General features: G+C 36.2%; 1 protein-coding gene across 1 annotated transcript; it reads right to left on the bottom strand.

The window, feature by feature from the left end:
* Positions 1-1,488: 1,488 nt before the first annotated feature.
* On the bottom strand, positions 1,489-3,581 carry LOC149846442 (two-component response regulator ARR17-like). Its single transcript, XM_089991298.1, has 4 exons — positions 3,449-3,581; positions 3,112-3,197; positions 1,835-1,912; positions 1,489-1,566 (listed from the first exon to the last, which is right to left on the bottom strand). Exons 1-4 carry the CDS (start codon positions 3,579-3,581, stop codon positions 1,489-1,491), a joined length of 375 nt encoding a protein of 124 aa, XP_089847424.1.
* Positions 3,582-21,066: the final 17,485 nt, after the last annotated feature.

The following is a 21,066-nucleotide window of genomic DNA, read 5'->3' as shown; positions in this document are numbered from 1 at the left end:
GAAACGCAGGGGGTCGACCCCCCGTGCCGGAAAGCACGGCAGGGGGTTAAACCCCCTGCCGGAAAGGCAGTTCCGGCATGGGGGGTTGACCCCCTGCCGTGCCTTTACGGCAGAGGGGGTCAACCCCCTGCGTTTCCGGCAGGGGGTCGACCCCCCCTGCCGAAAACGCAGGGGGTCGACCCCCCCTGCCGGAAAGCACGGCAGGGGGTTAAACCCCCTGCGTTTCCGGCAGGGAAGGGGCGTACCCCCTGCGTTTAGAAGAAGAAGAAGAAGAAGAAGAAGAAGAAGAAGAAGAAGAAGAAGAAGAAGAAGATTACCTGCGCGTCGCCGGACGGTGGCGGGAGGTTGACGGGGAGCGGCAGCTGGCGAGCGCCGGCTGGCGAGCGGTGGACGGGGAGCGGCGGCTGGCGAGCGGCGGTGGCCGGACGGTGGCGAGAGCCGACGGGCGGCGGGAGGGAGCAATACAGCGAAACAGGGAAAAGAGAAAGAGGGATGGGATTAGGGATTTACGCGACATTTAGCGACGGCTTAGCGACGGAAACATGCCGTCGCTAAACCAAAATACCAAAAAAGCGACGGAATATATTCTGTCGCTACGCCGTCGCTAATTAGCGACGGATTAGCGACGACAGAGTTCCCTCTCTAAATCCGTCGCTAAAATGGTGTTCTTGTAATAAAAAGTAGCGACAAAAACATGCAGTCGCTAATCCGTCGCTAAGTAGCGACAGATTAGCGATAAAAGTCGTTTCCTCGCTGTCGCTAAGGAGCAACGGAAAAAATCTGTCGCTAATTTCCGTCGCTAATTAACAATTTTCTTGTAGTGAGTGGACCAGGGGAAAGCGGGGCCCACCATGCCTCACCCCGTTTGGACCGGGGATGAAGGGTATGAAACGGGGATGGAGGCTGGGACGAAGGTTAAAATCCATCCCGATTCGGGGATGGAGGCGGGGATGGATGTACACTTTTCCCTGCAATATCCCCGCCTCGCCTCATGCCCGTTTGAACCGGGGATGGAGGACATGAAACGGGGATGAAGGCGGGGGTGGAGGTTAAAAACCATTCCCGCCGGGGATGAAGGTTCTAACCTTGAGGCCGGGCGGGGGTGGAGACCTTGTTCCTAAGACTACCAGAGTTATTGGGAAAACGAAGAGAGAGAGAGAGAGAGTCAAACGTATAATAAAGGAAAAAATACTTTTTTTATTAAAAATTAACAGCTGTAATTCATAGACAAAGGCCTAAAATAACTCGAATTCCTAAATATACATGCTTTCTTGAAATCCTCCCGGATATTATGGGGTTACAATGGGATGGATTCTCAAAATCGATTCCCATCAATCAAAGCCTTCCAACTTTTATGTGATCCGATCTGTCTTTTTTTTATATATTTACACCGCCACACACGATCTAGACCTAACCGCACTGGCCTGATGTACTTACTGTCCTGACAGCATAAAACTCCTTTAACTTACCCTTGCAGGTTATACGTTCTCACCAGTCATGCGTTTTACCTGCTGATTCGTGTGGTGACATTATTACAACCGGAATTTCTCTTAGGTCAGAGGATTCCTGCACAACCATTTTGTTATTTGTTAGATTAAAAAAAAATGTGTTATACTATGTAGTTTATATATATATATATATATATATATATATATATATATATATATATATATATATATATATATATATATATATATATATATATATACATATGGGTACATGCTGAATGAAACGTGCTAATAAGCCTAATAGGATTGCATATTACAATAGATATCCACCAAACATAGGAAACAGATCACAGTAGGGGAGGTTCACTTGTGTATATATTTGATACCTTGACTCTCTTGAGCAGGTCATATCCAGTCATGCCAGGCATTTGATAATCTATTATTATCAAATTTACCTTAGAGCCCTGAAAGTTGATAAGGCCAAGATGTCAAACAATAAATGAGGAATCATAAGAAGTCAAACTCTTGGCCTATTTAAGATGAGAATCGGAACAAAATCAACATTGATAGTAATGACTGATTATATTTAGAGCTGCCCATCATGGAATTACTGGATTTTCTTCAAAAGTGTAGATGGGACAAAGGCATCAAAAAACTAAAATGGTCCAGAAATGGATTCTTTGTTCAAAATTCAAAAGGGGTCATCCATATTGGTCTCTCTAACTTTAATGAAAATACAAAATGACCCCCCTTATGCAAATCTTGAAAAAGTCCCTCTTATTTTCCTAAATACAATACAAATGAAAAAAGTAAGCCAAATAACAGATCAGAAGAAAAAATAATGGGTTGCTTATTGGTATTATGCCAAATAATGTATATTTTCATCCAAACTTTTTTTTTTTCTGTTTTGCCTTCAGTCGTCTGCATCTTTCTCAGCAAGATGCACCTTTTCTATCTTGCCATGGTGGCATGCAAATGGGTTGGCGTTCAAATCATGATTGTTTGGTTTGATGATTTGATTTTATTAACCTTAACCCAAAGTTTAAATTTCATTCTTAGCTAAGTTTTATTTATTTATTTATTTTTTAATTCTCAGAAACAGCAGCAAATAGCATCTTTCTATCATGGGTTAGTGTTAAGAGAAGGGCTTCTGTTAAGGTTTAACATATAATTTCAACCAAACTTCATATTATGATGAAAGTTAATCTCAAGGATCATTGTGAAAAGACTAACAAAAAGAGACTCGAAGCTTGAGATTAGTGAGAAACTATTTTGGATTTTGCCTATAGGTTAAGAGCATGCCATCAAAAGCAGTGTTTGGTGTGTCCCAGTTTTAAACACCCACAAAAGGGTATATAAGAAAATTCACCCCAAGGGTGGGTTTGGCATAGTGAGGTGAGACGTAGGCTGTTAGACGGGTGCTCAAAGTTTGATTCCCATGAGCGTCACTTCCTTGCGCAAATCATCGTCCCCATGGGGTGATCACAGTCCTGTCTTCAGAGTTTTACACCTCTAGACTGATGGCCGTAGGTATGGCAGACTGAGTCAGCACGACAAGTCTTCAAGCCAGCATGTGGTTCTTTCGGATAATAAACCAAAAAAAAAAGAAAGATGAAAACTCTGACAATTTGGAGTGACAGATCAGTCTAGCGGTTTGCATGACATGAAGAAAAGTGTATGAATTCATGTTAGAATCTTGTACTTGTCCCAGATATTCTCCTGCCCTTAGTCCACTCTCGGCTGTGGTTACTGTAGGAACAAAGCAGAGCAAAAACTCTTTATATTTGTCAGTCAAAAGACCAATACAATTTATGTTCAAAAAATTTATGTTAAGCACGTGGTACATCTAATGAAATGATAGAACTGAAAAATCATCGTCATCTCTCTCTCATTCTCTTTCCTTATAAGATAAAGAAAAATCTGTGATTGAAACAAGACCACATGGAATAACTTAAGGCATTCACATCAATGAGAGATGATGCGAGAAACAAAAAACTCACCCCTATAAGATGATCTCCTCAGCAAATTCTCGACCAATTTCCTATCAATAAGACTGTCATCAACAGCCAGCACATGAGGCTCATCTTCATCACAGAACCCTCTGGTTGATGAACTAGAAGAGGAGGAAGCCATCCCCTTGATGCAACTAAAACCAACAAACATTACAAGTAATCCTCCAAGCACCCAACAAACAAGGTCTCTCTCTCTCTAGCAAGTGGGCAACATGTTGAAGATGTGGGGGAGCCGAGTAAGTGTTATAAGAAAAAAAAGTAAAACGGTGGGAATCGGATCACAGTTATTTCGTGATATATTTTCTTGGGAAACCAGATCTCCTGATATAAATATTCGCTCGATCTCCAACTCACCCAGTATATTTTGCTCTCTACCACTCTGATTTCCTCCATTATTTCCTTTTGCTTTTTTCAGTCCTCTCCCTTTTATGACCCACAGTCCCACCTGCCACTTGATTCGCTTACTACTTCATTGCCCCCTATTATTTTATACCTCCCATCCTCTTCATCTTTGGAAATTATGCTGTTTCCTAATTTGACTAAAGGCTGTAACATAATTGGTTGGTGCCTTCTTCTTTGGGTCCAGACCTACTTGAGCCCACTTGGTCAGAGTAGGGATGGGAAAAGTTCGTACCCGGAACGGCTAAATACATGGGGGAGTCGGATCCAGAACAGAAAAAAATTGCAAAACCTTCATCCTAGATCCGATCTATTTGCGTCCCTAGGTCAGAGGATATTTGATCTTGTTTGGTAGTAGGGCTGGTACGGAACCGAACTGTACATATGATCATTAAGTGTAGGAAAATAAAAGTGAAGAATACAAAATATTATTGAAATATTGAGCTTACTACCTTATCACGATACAACGGTTACAATAGATATAGATACACGGCTTAAGAGAGAAGAAAAGATATCTCTAACAATCGTTACATTTGCTTCTTGAATGTTGATAATCAAGGAAACAGTTTCCTTGATTATCGATGTCTATCTTCACAGGGGAGCATGAACGATAATGTGAAGAGACGATAATCTTTATTTTCATCCGATAATAACCTTTTATCTTCATCTTCACATTTGACGAAACATTTTGCTTGTTATGAGTTTCACATGCATTTTACATCTATCTCGTAATCTCTAATCTCTTTTACTCCCCCTCAAGTTGGAGCGTGAGGATTTAGGATACCCAACTTGGTTTTGAGACGAGTGAAGTGATCGGTGTCGAGCGCCTTGGTGAAAAGATCCGCATAATAGGAGTGCATGGGAATAAAACATGTTTGAATTAGACCACTCTGAATTTTTTTCTGCACGAGGTGACAATCAATCCCGATATGTTTAGTGTGCTCGTGATAAACTGGATTTGCAACAATGTGAAGAGTTGCTTGGTTATCGCAATACAACGTCATGGGTTGAGAATGATTAATGCTGAAGTCCATCAACAGGTATTTGATCCATGTGAGTTTACAACAGGCTAGGGCCATGGATCAGTGCTTAGCTTCGGCCGATGATCGTGACACGGTGGATTGCTTTTTAGTCTTTCAAAAAATTAGATTGTCCCCAATCATGATGCAATAACTAGATGTAGATCAGCGAGTCATTGGGAAGGAGGCCCAATCAGATTCACAATAACCCAACACTTGAATCTTACTAGTGAATAACATTAGAATTCCTTGTCTTAGGGAACTTTTGATATATCGAAGGACCTGTATGGCATCGTCCATGTGAGGCTATCACGGCTGACTACTGAACTGACTTAAAATATTGACCGCAAAACAATATCGGGTCGGGTTATAGTAAGGTATAATAACTTACCCATTAGGCGCCTATACGGTCTTGGATCCTCCAACAAAGCTCCATCATCGTTACTGAGTTTGAAATGTGATTCCATAGAAAGTTGACTTGGCTTGACTCCAGGAAAACCCATGTCCTCCAGAATATCAAGTTTTCGTTGCGATAATAAAATACCATTTTTAGATCTTGCAACCTCAATGCTGAGAAAATATTTTAGTCGCCCAATGTCCTTCAATTAAAATCGATGATTGATGTGAAGTTTAAGTTGCTCAATGTATGTAATATCATCTCTTGTAATGATGATGTCATCCACATAAACTAGAACAAAGATATATGCCTTATGAGTAATCTTTGAAAAGAAAGAATAATCAATTTTAGATTGGACAAAACCTTCATGAAATAGATAGTGTGAGAGCTTGGCAAACCAGTTTCTAGAGGATTGTTTGAATCCATATAATGATTTGTGCAACTTATAAACCTTACTCTCCCCTTGAATAGAAAAACCTGGTTGCAAGTTCATGTACACCTTTTCATCAAGGTCCTCATGGAGAAAGACATTGTTGACATCTATTTGATAGAGATGCCAATTCTTTATTGTTGCAATAGCTATTAAACATCGCATTGTAACCAACTTGGTGACAGGGGCAAAAGTCTCATTATAATCCAATTCTTCAATTTGCGTATAGCCCTTGGCTACAAGTCGAGCTTTATATCTTTTAATAGAGCCATCAGAGTGATATTTAATTTTGTACACCCACTTGCAACCAACTGGGTGTTTGTTCACAGGTAAATCCATAGTCGACCAAGTGTGGTTCTCTTCCAATGCCTTGATCTCTGAAGTCATAGCATCATGCCAATACTGGGATTTCATGGCATGGGAAAATGTTTTGGGTTCTAGATGTTGAGAAATGGCACATAAGAAAACATGATGTCTCTTGGAAAAATGATCATAACTTATGGCTTTGGACAACTCATGATTTGTGTTGTGAACCTTGTTTCTTGTGTTAGTCGATTAGAGTATAGGAGCAACCGTGTAACAACTTTAGTCTTTGAGATGTGGTGGCAGTTGATGGGTTTTTTCAGATCTTTGGAGATGAACCTAAATGGGTTGAATTGTTTCATGATTGAAGGGTTTAGAATTTGGATCAAGATGAATGGGGTTGGAGGTTGTCACTAGCTTCTTAAACCTCATAAGACTAAGGCTCAAATATGGAAATAGGTAAGGTACGCCCCTCCCCTTCATCCAGAGTGTTGTGATCTTGAAAAGAAAAAATGTTTTATAGAACTTTACATCTTGACTTACAAAAACCTTTTTTGTTTCAAAATCATACACACGATATCCTATTTGGCCATATAGATATCCTATGAAAACTCCTTTATGTGCACAATTATCAAACTTATGAGAATAATGTATGTTGTGGGCATAGCATAAACATCCAAAAATGTGAAAGTTGTCATAAATCAGGTTCTTCTCATGAAGTAATTCGTAAGGTGTTTTCCCCATTAACGGTTTGGAAACAATACAATTAATGATATATGCAGCCATTAAAATACACTCTCGCCAAAACTTAATGGGTAAAGAGGCTTGAAATCTCAAGGCTCTTGCAACATTGAGAAGATCTCTATGCTTGTGTTTGACCACACTATTTTGTTGGAGAGTTGCAAGACAACTATGTTGGTGTTCAACACCCTTTTCTTTTAAAAAAATTTGCATGTCATTTGAGAATAATTCAGTTCTATTGCCAGATGTAAGTCTCAAAATCTCGCTGTTAAATTAATTTTCAATAATTAAGATTTTTTTTTTTGATATGTATAATGGTTTCTAATTTATGATGTATAAGATGAACCTATGTGGTCCTAGAATAATCATCCGCTATGATAAAAAAGTATTATGCTCCGGGTAAGGAGGTGGTTTGATATCCCCTCCATATATCTTCATCTTCACATTTGATTGAACAATTTGCTTGTTATGAGTTACACGTGCATTTTACGTATATCTCGTAATCTCTAATCTCTTTTATTAAGCAAGGCTAATTCTTTTGGCTAGCCAAACTGAACTTGAGCTTAAAGTGCACTGAGTCAAACAAGCCAAGTTAGAGTTGGCCTTTTAACAAAAGAACTATATTTTTTAAATTGAAAATAGCAAAAAATGGACCCTAAAACATTAAGCCAAGCTCAAACAATCTCGTTTATAAAACAAGTACATTGTTTTAAAGCTGTAAGAAATAGAATTTGAGCTTTACTTTAATCTTAAATGTTTGTAAACCAAACACTTCAACCATCTATACTCTATGATAAAAGATATATTTATTACTAGTAAACAAAGTCTATACAAGTTGAGTCAAGTTGAACACCCGTTGCTTGTGCTTGGCTTGCAGAACGTACTTCATGAGTTCGAATAAGCTGAATGTAAGTCTAGCCACAAGTGTTGCTCATCTTGTTTCCCAGCCTTATTTTGTCATATAGAAAAGCTTATGAGGCGTGAATTGTGTGATTGAGGTGAGTTCAGATTGGGTTTGCTTTAAGAATGAGGTGTATGTCCACCTGATTAGGAATTGGTACTATTATATGGATCAGGTTATGGGACCTTAACTGATCTATGACAAGTTTCTTATGCTAATGTACACCATGCTTGTGTATGTTAAGTCTTAGTCATTATGCAGCTTGTGACATGAGCCTCATTCTGGTTGTCTAGAATGCAACTTCACTCGGCCAGTCTTAGCATTGGTCTTGGCTGGATCTAGGTTGGACACAAGAAGGTCCAGTTTCCACCAGTAGGGTCTTATTCAGGGCATTTTTTTGGATTTATAACCTAAAGAAACCTAACCCGACACGAAGACCTGGTCGTGCTGGCTCAGCCTGCCATAGCTACAATCGTCTTGCATAAAACTTAAAACTCGGAGGCTAGGACTCTTGCCCCTAGGGCCTATGCTATGCACTGGCTTGCGCAGAGGGGCAATGTCCATGGGCCTTTATTGTAAGATTTTTTGTTTTCAGAAATATGTAATTCTATGTATTTTCATCTATACATAGAACCAACTCCTAGCTTTTTTTTATAATCCTGAAAGGGGGTTGGATTATAGTGTGCCCAAAAGAGAAATTCCCCTTCAACTCAAAAGTTGCATTCCTTGGATTCACAATTAATTCTCGAGAGACATGTAACCATTGGAAGTGACCTTTCTCAATGGTTACCTTATGGCCATACATTCTCGATCATAAGGGGAAATTTTGTACCACCAAACTTATTCTCACTTCTGAGTTTTACTTTGTTACACTTATGTTACCTATATGCTTAGTCACACATTCAACAAATTTTTCATATATACCTTATAAGACTTTTATTACCTGTATGTTAGTCACGCGTTCTGCAAATTTTTCATATGTTCCTTACAAGACTTTTCATAGATAATTGGGTATTCTCTGATTCACATGCCTTAAAGATCATTTACTTTCAATCCTACTCAATCACTTTCCATATCACATAGAGGTAAACAATCTACTTGATATATGTTTTTCATTTTCATATCATGCACCAAATATAATGTTAATTTTTTAATTATGTGGCATAACTCATATAGCATGGAATTATGATATTAGTTGTGATACTAATCATGATCAATGTACCTCTCATGGATGTGTAAAATGTTTTACTCATCTCAAACTTGCTATATTATGCATAAAATAAATTTTTTTATAATAATTTGAGAATAACTATCTTCAAGATATATAAGTTTTCATGTTAACATGCATATTAAGGATTAAAACTTATTCACATACACTATAAATTTTTCATGTCATCATGAGGTCTTTTTGCTAGCATTTCACCATCATGATCTAAGTTATGTCTATCTCACATAGATATATGAATTTTTCAACCATCCTTTTATTACAATCCTTAGTGTAAATAATACATCAAACATATGCATTAAAAATCTTAATAGAGCAAACAAGCATGTACTCTTATATAGAATATCACCATGGTAAATGATCATGTATAAATTTTGTATTTTATTCATACTATTTTATGCATGATCTATCAAAAAATTGCATTAAAAACTCATTCTTATCACTATGTTTTAGAAACTGCTTTGAAATTGAAAATATAAGCAAAATTGCATATTTCAAGCTATTCCATGCATTTTTTAGAGTTTTAATTAGTTTAGGATTTTTGTTATTCATAAATTAATTAGTTTAGGAGTTTCAAATGGTAGTTTACTCTATTTAGAAGTGTCTTTTTCCAAAACACGTTTTTCTAAAAGAGTGTTTATTTAAAATTTTTAAAAATTAATTGGCTTTTTAGAAAAATCGTGTGGCAGCCTAATTTTAGAGTATAAAATAGATTTTTAAGAAGTAGAACATCTTTTTTCCTCTTGAGAAAATGAAGGCCTCTTCTCCCTCTTCTCTTCTTTTTCTCCTCCTTTTTGTTCCCAATCGGTTCTCCCTCAATCTCTTCCTTTGTCCCTCAATTTCATCTTGCTTCTAACGTTTTCTTTGGTATTGATTCTTCTTACTCCCACTCGATGGAGGCAAGTGAAGCTCAAAGGTAAGACCATTTTCTCCTTCTCAACTCCATCGTCAGAAATAGATCAGAAGATACGTTTCTTCTCCCCTGTCTCTCCATAGTTTTGTAGTTTTAGTTGTTGCATAACATACATCATATAATTGCATATAGTTTATTTGATCATTGCATATTTATTGCATATAGATTAGATTAGTTTTAGTTTTATTATCTAAAAATAAAAAAATAAAAAATAGTTTAGTGTAGCCATTTTTCTCGATTTGCATATCGAGTTAGATAATAGTATATTTTTTATATAGTTAGTTCTTAATTTTAATTCACGTCAAGTGTTGTTTTTATCAGAATTTGTTAGTTATTTTCATTAGACATAAATTGGTTTAATTAAAAGTTAGTTTAAATTACATCATGTTAGTTGATTAGGGTTTTTAGTAAATTTTATTTTTTTTCATTTTTTTAGATCTAATGTTTCCAGTTTGAATTTATTAACAAGTTAGTTTGTTTATTTAGTGAATCACATTCTAGGTATTTGTTTTTCATGTTAAATTAGTTTTGATCAAGTATCGTTAATTAACTTTTATTTGTTAAATAGTTTGATTAATTGATAGTTGAGATAGATTAGAATAATTACATTTTTTTATTTATTTCAGTTGATTTTAATAGAGCATGTTATTCTCTATTTTTTTAGTTATTTATGTCATTTTAATTCCAGCATGTATTTCTTTTATTTAGTTTAGAAAATAATGTTGAATTGTAATTATTGTTTTTAATTAAATGTTTGAGTTTTAGCCGAACTAGATAATTAATTGTTCCTTTTAATTAGTAGCTTTGATTTTCATTTACTCTTGTTTTTCCAGTAATTAGATTGGTAGTGTTAACATTCTTAGATTAGATTAGATTAATTAGAAAGTAGAATAGTAGTGTATATAAATTATTTAGCCAAATTCTTGTTTTTCTTAATTATCGGTTTTTAGAATAGTTGATAGTGATTTTTCTCTTAATCGTATTTTTTGTAGATAACCTTAGTTTAAATCTATTAATTTAGATTAGACTCATTGTACTTACGTTAGTTTTAGTGTAGCTTTGCTTTCTTTCTAGCCTTTAGAAGTAGATTAGTTGTTAAATAACAATAGTCGATTCTTGTTTTTTGTGTTCCTTTTATTCATTGTCATTAATTAAAGTAAATAGCATAAGTTAGTTATTATATTATTTTCAGTTTTATTGATTGATTCTAAAAATTCTTACAACATATAGATCATGTTAGATTCATTTAGTTGGTTATTAGTTTTTGTCTTTTAGTCAATTGGTTGGTAGTTTGTTACAAATTAGTTTCTTGATTGTTATTTAGTTAGTTTTGCTATTTTGTCATTTAGTGCTTTAGTTGTTACATGTAGTTCATTTGTTATTAGTAGTTAGATTCTTGTTTTTGTGATTTTTCTTTGAATTAACATTGAATTTATGTCTAGTTCGTCCGTGTTTTTATTCTTGTTTTGTGTTTTTGTTTTGCAGAAAAGTGGTTGATCGTACGATAAGCCCTTAAACGAGCCCCTAAAGAGCCCTCTGAGGTCCCTAGAAAGGTCTCTCGAAAGGCTCCTTTAGAGCCCTTCAGGGAGCCCGCAACAATAAGTAAAGGAATATCAAATAAAGCAGAGGCATAAAAAAGGACTAGAAGCTCAAGCATTGAAGACTCTTTTATTTTATTTTTAGCTTAGGAATTATTCATTCATTTATTCTGGGTTTGTAATAAAGCCACTTAACTTATTTTTATTTGTTTAAGCCCTCCACAGAAGGCCACACTCTTAGTTAATTAATTCTTTTATTTTTTAAGGCAATAAATAGTAGATTAGTTTTCTATAGAATATAAAGTGTTTCTCCCGTTCCATGAGATCAACCCGGACTCCACCTTTTGTGAGAGCCGATTTTTATTATTTGGTGTCTGATTTTCACACTGTTTTTATTATGAATATTGTTTTAAAAATCTATTATATAAAACTTACACCAGTAAAATTTCAGCATATTTTTACTTGTACATCACATATAGAAAATGTTGGTCTTATCTCATATATATAAATTGGTTAACTAGGGTATCTTATGACTCTTCCATGACCTCTAGACATCTTGTGCCAACATTGCACATAGTATGTACTAAGTCAGTATAACATATTTTGACTTATAGATAACAATTATATGCATATTAGTAAAAAATATTTATCATTTACATGAATTCATGACAAATACACATATCATTTTTACTGGTAAATCAAACTCCCACTATCCATGTGCAACATTCAAAACATAAAAAAAAATCAACATTATGTGCATGCACCTTTTATTTATCACATATTTACAAAATATGTTCTAATCAAGTTGATCACTGTCTGATCACTTTAGATCAATATGTATTCATATCCAAATCATCATGAATTAGACTATCAAGTCCATGTTCCACACTATTAATTAGCCTTATGATATTCAATTAGCTTTCTATACACCATTTAAAGAGCTTAGTTCACGATGATTAGTTATCATCATTATTCACATGGAAAAACAAAACTAAATTGTGCTTTCACTTTTTCCATGCATATCAATTTACCAATGGAAAGCATCACATGTCAAACACATGTATTATTTTTTAGGACAAAACAAAAGTCTTTTAATCAAAACTAATTTGATATGAATTACATCCACATCCGATGAGAGGTTTTTTTCTATCTCATTATAATAATTATGTCAAAGACTATAAACTCATTTTTTAAGCATATTGACATATCAAATGAACACTTGAACTTTTGGATCCATATATAGATCTTAGAGTAAGTTTATTGGATTCAATTCATATCCAAATTTGACTTGAGACATTCTCATCAAGCCAAAGAATCATATATCATTCAGAATTTGGTTATTGTCTAAATTTATATGATTAACATCTAAGTCAAATAGATATATTAACATATTCAAACATAAAACATATCCACTTGGTTATGCATTCAATTATGGGTCATACATGATTTGACTATAGTCCAAATCTATGTTATTAGCATACTCATTCCAATAGATTCATATAGATCATAAAATTCACTTACGATGTTATCATCAAGTTAAAATTTGATCTTCATGCAAGGCTAGATAGCACAAGCAAAACCATGGGTTATATAGGATTTTACTATAGTCTAAATCCATTTTATATGTGGATCATAACCAACACCCAACTATTTAGACACATCACATAATTCTGTAACAAATCATGAATCGTTCTCAACCTTCAAGATATATTTTTAATTTCATTATGATATTATGGATTTTACATATCCTCATCAATTTCACCGGGGAGGGGCCGAGCCCCCTCCCTATGTTTTTTCGTCAAGGAGGGGTCAAGTCTCCTCCTTATGTTACGGGAGTCGCGAAAGGGGCTCAACCCCCTCCCTATGTTTTTTTTGTCAAGGAGAGTCCGAGCCCCCTCTCTGTGTTACAAAAGTCGCGGGAGGGGATCGGCCCCCTCCCTATGTTTTTTTCGTCAGGGAGGAGCCGAGCCCCCTCCCTGTGTTACGGGAGGAGCTCAACCCCCTCCCTATGTTTTTTTTTTGTCAGGGAGGGGCCGGGCCCCCTCCTTGTGTTACGGGAGTCGCGGAAGGGGCTTGGCTCCCTCCCATTTTTTTTGTCAGAGAGGGGAGAGCCTCCTCTCTGTCTTACGGGAGTCGCGGAAGAGGCTCGGCCCCCTCCCTTTTTTTTTCTGCCAGGGAGGGTCTGAGCCCCCTCCTTATCTTATGGGATGCCCGGGAGGTGCTCGGTCCCCCCCCCCTTTTGTTTTTCGCCAGAGAGGGGTCGAGCCCCCTCCCTGTTTTTTTTTTGCCCCTTGTCTTACGAGATGAGAGGGAGGGGACGAGCCCCCTCCTTTTTTTTGCCAGGGAGGGGTCGTGCCCTTTCTCTGTTTTGTTTTGTATATATGTGTTTCGCAGGTACGTTGTTGAGCTAATTGTGTGATGCTTAGTGCTAAACATCGCATGTGACTAAAAATGTAATGCAAAAAGAAATAAGAGAAAAAGGCAAAGACAAAAGCAATTCAAATCGGGTAAATATCCGTAGTGAGTAAGTGATGCAAGTACATCACATGTTGTTTAATTTATTAGATGCAACACTTTTCTGTTCACACACTCACTTAGTTGCGGATATCTAGGACTGCTTTGATGGAGTTTGGAGATCATGCTGAGCATGATTTTAATGTATGAGAATAGAAGTGTTCTTATTTTTTAGAGTATGGATTTCATGCTAGGCATGATAGTAGTTAGCAGGATATTGAAGTGTGTTTGCTGTAGGTACATGTTTGATATTGTTTTAATATGAATGATTTGAATGTATTACAATGTTTGATGTGTCTGCATCCATACTTTTATGAACTTATTTTCCATTTGATTATGTATTCCATGTGAAAATGTATCATGATTTTTTTGTTCAAATGAATGTATCATTTTATGTAATGTGATTTCAAATTTCTAAATATTCTCGTGATGTATATAGATATGATGTGATAGTGTTACATACAAAAATCTACGTATTACTTTAAACAAAAAATTGTTCACAAACATTCACCAAACAAGAATTAATAGATAAATTAGATATTTGTTTCATTATAGCATTATTAAGACTCTCTTTTAACTTGTGATGATAATATCTGTAATATTATAGGACAAAATGGCTACAAACCGTGAATGGATGTATCGTAGAATAGTTGATAATGAGGTATCACATGAATATATGGATGGTGTTGACAATTTTATTGAATTTACAACGGCAAGTGTCAGTACAGTGGATCCCACCGGTCGAATCAGATGCCCCTGCACGATGTGTAAGAACAATCGATTTGTAGAACCTCATGGCATTAGACATCACCTATACAGGAAGGGTTTTGTTAGTGGTTATCAGAATATGTGATTTACAAAATGGTTTGTCCAAAGTTGTGCAATGTTACAACGGGTACATCATAAATAGTTATCGATTTCATACAAAAGACTACGATGTCAATAAGTCAATGATGAATAGTGGCGTGTGCGTCAAGGGTAGCATCTACGGTGAAAATGAACATGACTACTATGATGTTATAGAAGAAATAATTGAGTTGACTTACTTAGGCACAAATAATATCTTAACTTTATTCAAGTGTCATTGGTTTGATCCCACAACAACAAGAGTCGACAAAGCCTCAGTCATTGTGGAGGTGAATCATAAATCAAGGTTTAGAACATATGAACCTTTCATATTAGCCTCGCAAGCTCAACAAGTTTACTATACTTCATATCCGACTACAAGGAAGTCAGATAGAAATAAATAGTGGGCAGTTTGTAAGGTGATGTCTAAACTATACCCCGAGTATAATCAGTTACAAGAAGACAAGATTGCTGAAGAGGGTGATTACTATCAATCAGATGATATATATGACTTCTCTTCTAGTCACGATGTCGCACATCGTATGCATGTCATATCACCATTGTCCGATGGCACATGCATGGAAGAATGTGATCCAAATATTATACTAAGTGGATGGGCGTTGAATGAAGAAGAAGAAGATGATGACGAAGATGAGAAGAAGAAAGAAGAAGAGTATGAAAGTCGAACAAGTGATGAGGAATCATTCTCGAGCTTGTGAAATACATCTTGTAATACATACCTGTATTTGATCTGAATGATTAGATTGATTTGAATGTATTGAAATGTATTATAATGATTTGAATGTTTTGAAGGTATGTATTGTAACTCTTCGATAGGTATAGAGTTATAAATTGAATGTATTATAACATGTTAGAATGATTTGAATGAAATAGCAGCTATTTGAATGTCTTGCATGAAGTTTTTTTCAATTTGATTATTTATTCATGAAGATATAAAGTTGTGTAACTGATCCAATGTATCAAAATGTATTGCAATGTTTGAATGTATTGCATGACATTTTTTATTTGTTAGAATATGGTTCGTGGATGTCACAATCGTCGAGCACCCAGTGGTAGCCAGTCTGAGCCTTCATCTTCACGAGCTGCTTTGACGGGTATATCATTTAAATAATTATATACTTGATTAGTTTAAATATGCATTGTGTGAATTTCTAACTCATTGTTCTGTAGATGTTGTTTTGCCTACACATGACCCACCTACGCCAGATGCAGGGTCTTCTCAGTGTGACACACAATGAGTAATTCAAATAGTGTATATTGATAGTCGATCGTAAGTATTTCATTGTCACTTATCCAATACTTAACTTATAAAAAGTGTATATCGACAATCGATTGTTAAAGAGTATCAATTCATGTGTAGTGTAAGGTTTGAGCAGCAAGAAGTAATACGAGAAATTATGAAGTTATTACTGCATCATTTTCTAGGACCGGTAGCACAATGAAAAGAGTACCCGAGAGAGGTGTTGGACAGTTTAATGTCCTCATTAATGGTATGCAATCGTTTATCATAACAAGAAGTGTTTCATATTTATGTGTGCTAACTTTCTGAAAGTATTTATAGGCTTCCCATCGCTTCACGACTGCGAACGAGGAGAAAGACGCGAGGGTAGAGTGGCAGAAAGTGACTGCCAATCGATTTGCCGACATGCTGCACAATATGAAGACTACAACAAAAAAAACAGCTGGTGGGATAGATGATCCACTGTAGTGGAAGGGCCATGGGCCTTCTATTATCAGAAGAGATTATTGGGAGGGCATGTGCGATAAGTGGGCGAGCAATGAATTTCAAAACCGCTCAGCAAAGGCTGCACAAAACCGAGCGAAGATGCTCGATGCCCATCTACACACAGGTGAATCTAAGACTTTTGAGAGCCACCACGTGACAATGGTAACTCATGAATATATATTGTCAAGTTTGTAAATATTTCAGCATACTTATTAATCGATTTTTTTTATCATTTAACATTGCAAGAAGCAGAAAAAAGAGACATTGTGTCTTACAAGGATGTATTTGTTGAAATACATAAACGTAAGAGCACGAGAGATTTTGTATCAGAGAAGGCGAGAACGACATCGGTATGTATTTATTATATTAATAAATTTTATAATATACAAGTTACTTTGAATTACGTTATCATTATTATTGTAATTCTAAATTATTAATTCATACTCTAATCATTACTTTGTAGGAGTCATACGAGCAACAAATGATACAACGATATGGCAATGACTCCACTCAGCATCCCCCTTTTGATCCTGCAGCATGGGTGACTGCAACTGGTAAACCCAAAAAGGGTTGTGTGTTCGGGTTTGGGAGTAACATGAACACCACACCAGTCGTTGCCTCCTGCAGCCATGACTCTCAGAGTTCTTCCGCCAGCATCAACTCCTAATATCCGAATGACCCTGCTATGTCTTGGGGTGGTATCTGTCAGCGTCTTGAGGAAAAGATGCAGAACTTTTTAAATAAAACCATTCCCAACATTGTCCGTAATGAGTTGTGCAACTTTTTTCAGAACAGGAGAACTTTGTCTGCATTCAACATGAGCTCCGGTGCCCGTCAAGTATAAAGATTCATGTCATTTGTTTCATGTCGTTAGATTTCAAGTTAGTATATGCATGATTGAATACATATATGCATGATTGCCTCACTATGATTTTTTTTGACATCTTATAACATATATATGCATGATTGATTCACTATAATTTTTTTGACACCCTAATAACACATATACGCATGATTGAATCACTATAAAAGTTTTTTACAACCTTATAACACATATATGCATGATTGATTCACTATAATTTTTTTTGACACCCTTATAACACATATACACATGATTGAATCACTATGAAAGTTTTTTTACAACCTTATAACACATATATGCATGATTTAATCACTGTAAAAGTTTTTGAAAAACCTTAAAACACATACAAGCATGCTTTCATCACTATGACAACCTTAGAACACATATGAGCCTGATATTAGCATATATGAAAGTTTTTTAATGCCTTAAAACACATGTGAGCTTGATATTAGCATATATGAAAGTTTTTTAATGCTTTATAACACATATGAGCCTGATATTAACATATATGAAAGTTTTTTAATGCCTTATAACACATATATGCATGAATGAATAACTATAAATTTTTTTGACTATTTTAAAACATGATAGGCATGATTGAATCACATATAAAGTTTTTGACTGCCTTAAAACACATATAAGCATGATTTCATCACTATGAAAGTTTTTTGACTGTCTTGCAACACATATATGTATGATTGTAATACATAACACATTTATTTGACAACCTTATATACTATATATGCATACGTGAATCACTGTGAAATTCTTTGACAAACTTAAAACACATATCTGCATGATTGAGTCACTATACATTTTTTTTCCAGTCTTAGAACACATATTTGAATTCTGTTATTGTCCTTCAGTTTATTGCTATTCTCTGTGTCATTCAGTCATTTACTTTGTTGCATTAGATTAGTTGCATTGCATATAATTTATTTCATTAAATTTTGTTTATAAATACTAACATTTTTTTTCTCTTGTAAGATGCTGAAAATGATCAGCGTAGAAGAACTGATGGAGGCATGGAGGGAGACACAAATCGACAAAATGAAGAGGATGATGCCCAGAATCTTGACGAGGATTAGATTCATTTGTTTAATTTCTTTGACATACTTGTAACTAATTATAACTTGGCAAGTACTGTATTTGATTGTTAAAGTTTGCCTAATTTAGAAGTTGTGTTAAATTTGTTCCACCTGTATATGTATTTTTTATGTGTTTTCTTTTTTATAAGCAGGTTATATGAATTGTATAACGAGAATTTTTCTTGAGTTTCAGAAAAATTAAATTTTTTTTTTTTAAAATTAGCGACGGATTGGCGATGGATATTATCCGTCGCTACTCCGTCGCCAATTTGAGGCAGTCGTCGGTTTGCGACAGAATTTAAGCCGTCGCCAATTTGGTGACGACCATTAACGGCAGATACGTATCTCTCGTTAAATAGTGGCGACTGATTAGCGATAGATTAAATTTTGTCGCATAACCAAATTCAGTCTCTATTTAGCGACAGATTAACAACGAGCATGATCCGCCTCTACCTAGCGACGAATTGGCGACAGATAAATTCTGCTGCAGTTTAGCGACTGGGGTTATGCGACAGACACTATCCGTCGCTAACATATTTAGCGACGGATTAGTGACGACATAGCAACGGATAGCGTTCGTCGCTAATACACATATTTCTTGTAGTGTAAGCCACCAAGCATATAAACTAGATAGTTGAGTCGGGATGGGTCAAGACTTGGAGCGACTAAATCAAGCCTCAAAATGGACTCGATTTTGACAAAAAATTGGTCAAGACCAACTCTCAGCAAACTCAAGCAAGCTGACCAAGCACATAGCTATTTGCTTTTCCCCAATATCACAAATATCTCTGAGATTTTTCAAAATCTTCGTGATATTTTTGCAAGATTCTCACATGCCATAAAAATCCCGATATCATTGTGAGATTTTAAAAATCTCGCAAAATTCCAATGTAACATGATATTATCCTGATTTCCATTTTTTAGTTTGTGATATTTTTACATATTCTTTATTATTTTCTTATGTCTTCTAATTGTGAGTTGCCCAATATTTTACCAGTCTCTATCTCAAAAAAAAAAAAAAAACAATCCATTGTGAGATATTCGCTTGGTAAGAAAATCCTGGAAATGAGATTTGTAACCATCGCCTTAAAGTGACAATCTTGTCCCGCTCTATGAAAAGTACTGAAGTTGGCAATAAAAGGAAAGTAAGAAAGCATGCCCGGAATGAGACCATGCTAGTGGAAAATGGACTTTCTTGTCTCCAACCTAGATCCAGACTCGGAGTTATATGCTGCCGGCACGATGATCATAGGTATGGCAGGCTGAGCCACTGCGACCAAGTTTTCGTTCTGAGTGCGGTTTCTTCAGGTTATAAATCCAAAAAAATTTTGTGTCCAACCTAGATCCAGCCGAGACCAATGCTAAGACTGGGCTAGTGAAGTTGCAATTGGAGCAACCAGACGTAAGCTCATGCCACAAGCTGCGTAACGGCCAGGACTTAACGTACATAAGCGTGGTATACATTAGCATAAGCAGAACTTGTCATGGATCAGCTAAGGTCCCATAACCCGATTCATATAATAGTACCAATTCCTAACCAGATGGAGTCATGCACCTCATTCTCAAAGAAAACCCAATCAGGACTCGTCTCAATCACAAAATCCATGCCTCCTAAGCTTTTCTATGCTACTGAATGGAGCTGGGAAACAAGATGGGACGCTCGTGGCTCGCTTACTTTGGGCTTATAAACAGCTCGTTCTAACTCGTGAAATGTGTTCGGCAAGCCGAGAACAAGGAACGAGTGCTCAGCTTGACTCAACTTGTATTAACTCATTGCTGGTAATAAATATATTATATCATAGAATATTAGATTTTTTTTTGAAAGGCAAGCTGGGGTTAGGCAGACCCTACCATTCATACAACGATACCATTGGGATTTGAACTTGCAACATCCCAACACAAGGTGACGTGCACTAGCTGCTCCTACTAGACAAGCGGAGCCCCCATTGGTGTCATAGAATATAGATGGTTGAAGTGTTTCGCTTACAAGCAATAAATTTAAAGTAAAGCCCAGATTCTATTGGTTACAGCTTTTAAACAATGTACTTATTTTATAAATGAGATAAAGTTTGAGCTTGGCTCAATGCCTTAGGGTCCAGATCGAACTTGGCTTGTTTGACTTGGGCGCACTATGAGCTCGAGTTCGGCTTGGCTAGCAAAAAGAATGAGCCTTGCTTAAAGACGTCGACGGTCTGTCGGGTTTGGTCTGTTTGTTTACCAGCCCTACTACTAAACAAGATCAGATATCCACTGACCAAGTGGGCTCAAGTAGGTCTGGACCCAAAGAAGGCACCGACCAATTATGTTGCAGCCTTTAGCCAAATTAGGAAACATCATATTTTCCAAAGATGGAAAGGTTAGGTGGTGTAAATAATAGGGGGCAGTGAAGTAGTAAGCAAATCAAGTGGCAGGTGGGACTGTGGGTCATAAAAGGGAGAGGAGTAAAAAAATCAGAAGGAAATAATGGAGGAAGTCAGAGAGGTAGAGAGCAAAATATACAGGGTGAGTTGGAGATCCATCAAATATTTATATCCGGAGATCTGGTTTCCTGTGCTGGCAGGCATCTTCCAAGAAAATATATCACGAAATATCTGTGATCCGATTCCCACCATTTTATTTTTTTCCTTATAAAACACTCCCTCACATTTTCAACACGTTGCCCCATTCACTTGTTATGTTTGTT

The sequence above is a fragment of the Nuphar pumila genome, chromosome 2 (genome assembly GCF_984573655.1).
Source record: "Nuphar pumila chromosome 2, dmNupPumi1.hap1.1, whole genome shotgun sequence".
Taxonomy (NCBI): Eukaryota; Viridiplantae; Streptophyta; class Magnoliopsida; order Nymphaeales; family Nymphaeaceae; genus Nuphar; species Nuphar pumila.
The sequence above is the reverse complement of the archived record's forward strand: the minus strand, read 5'-3'. Positions and strand labels throughout refer to the sequence as shown.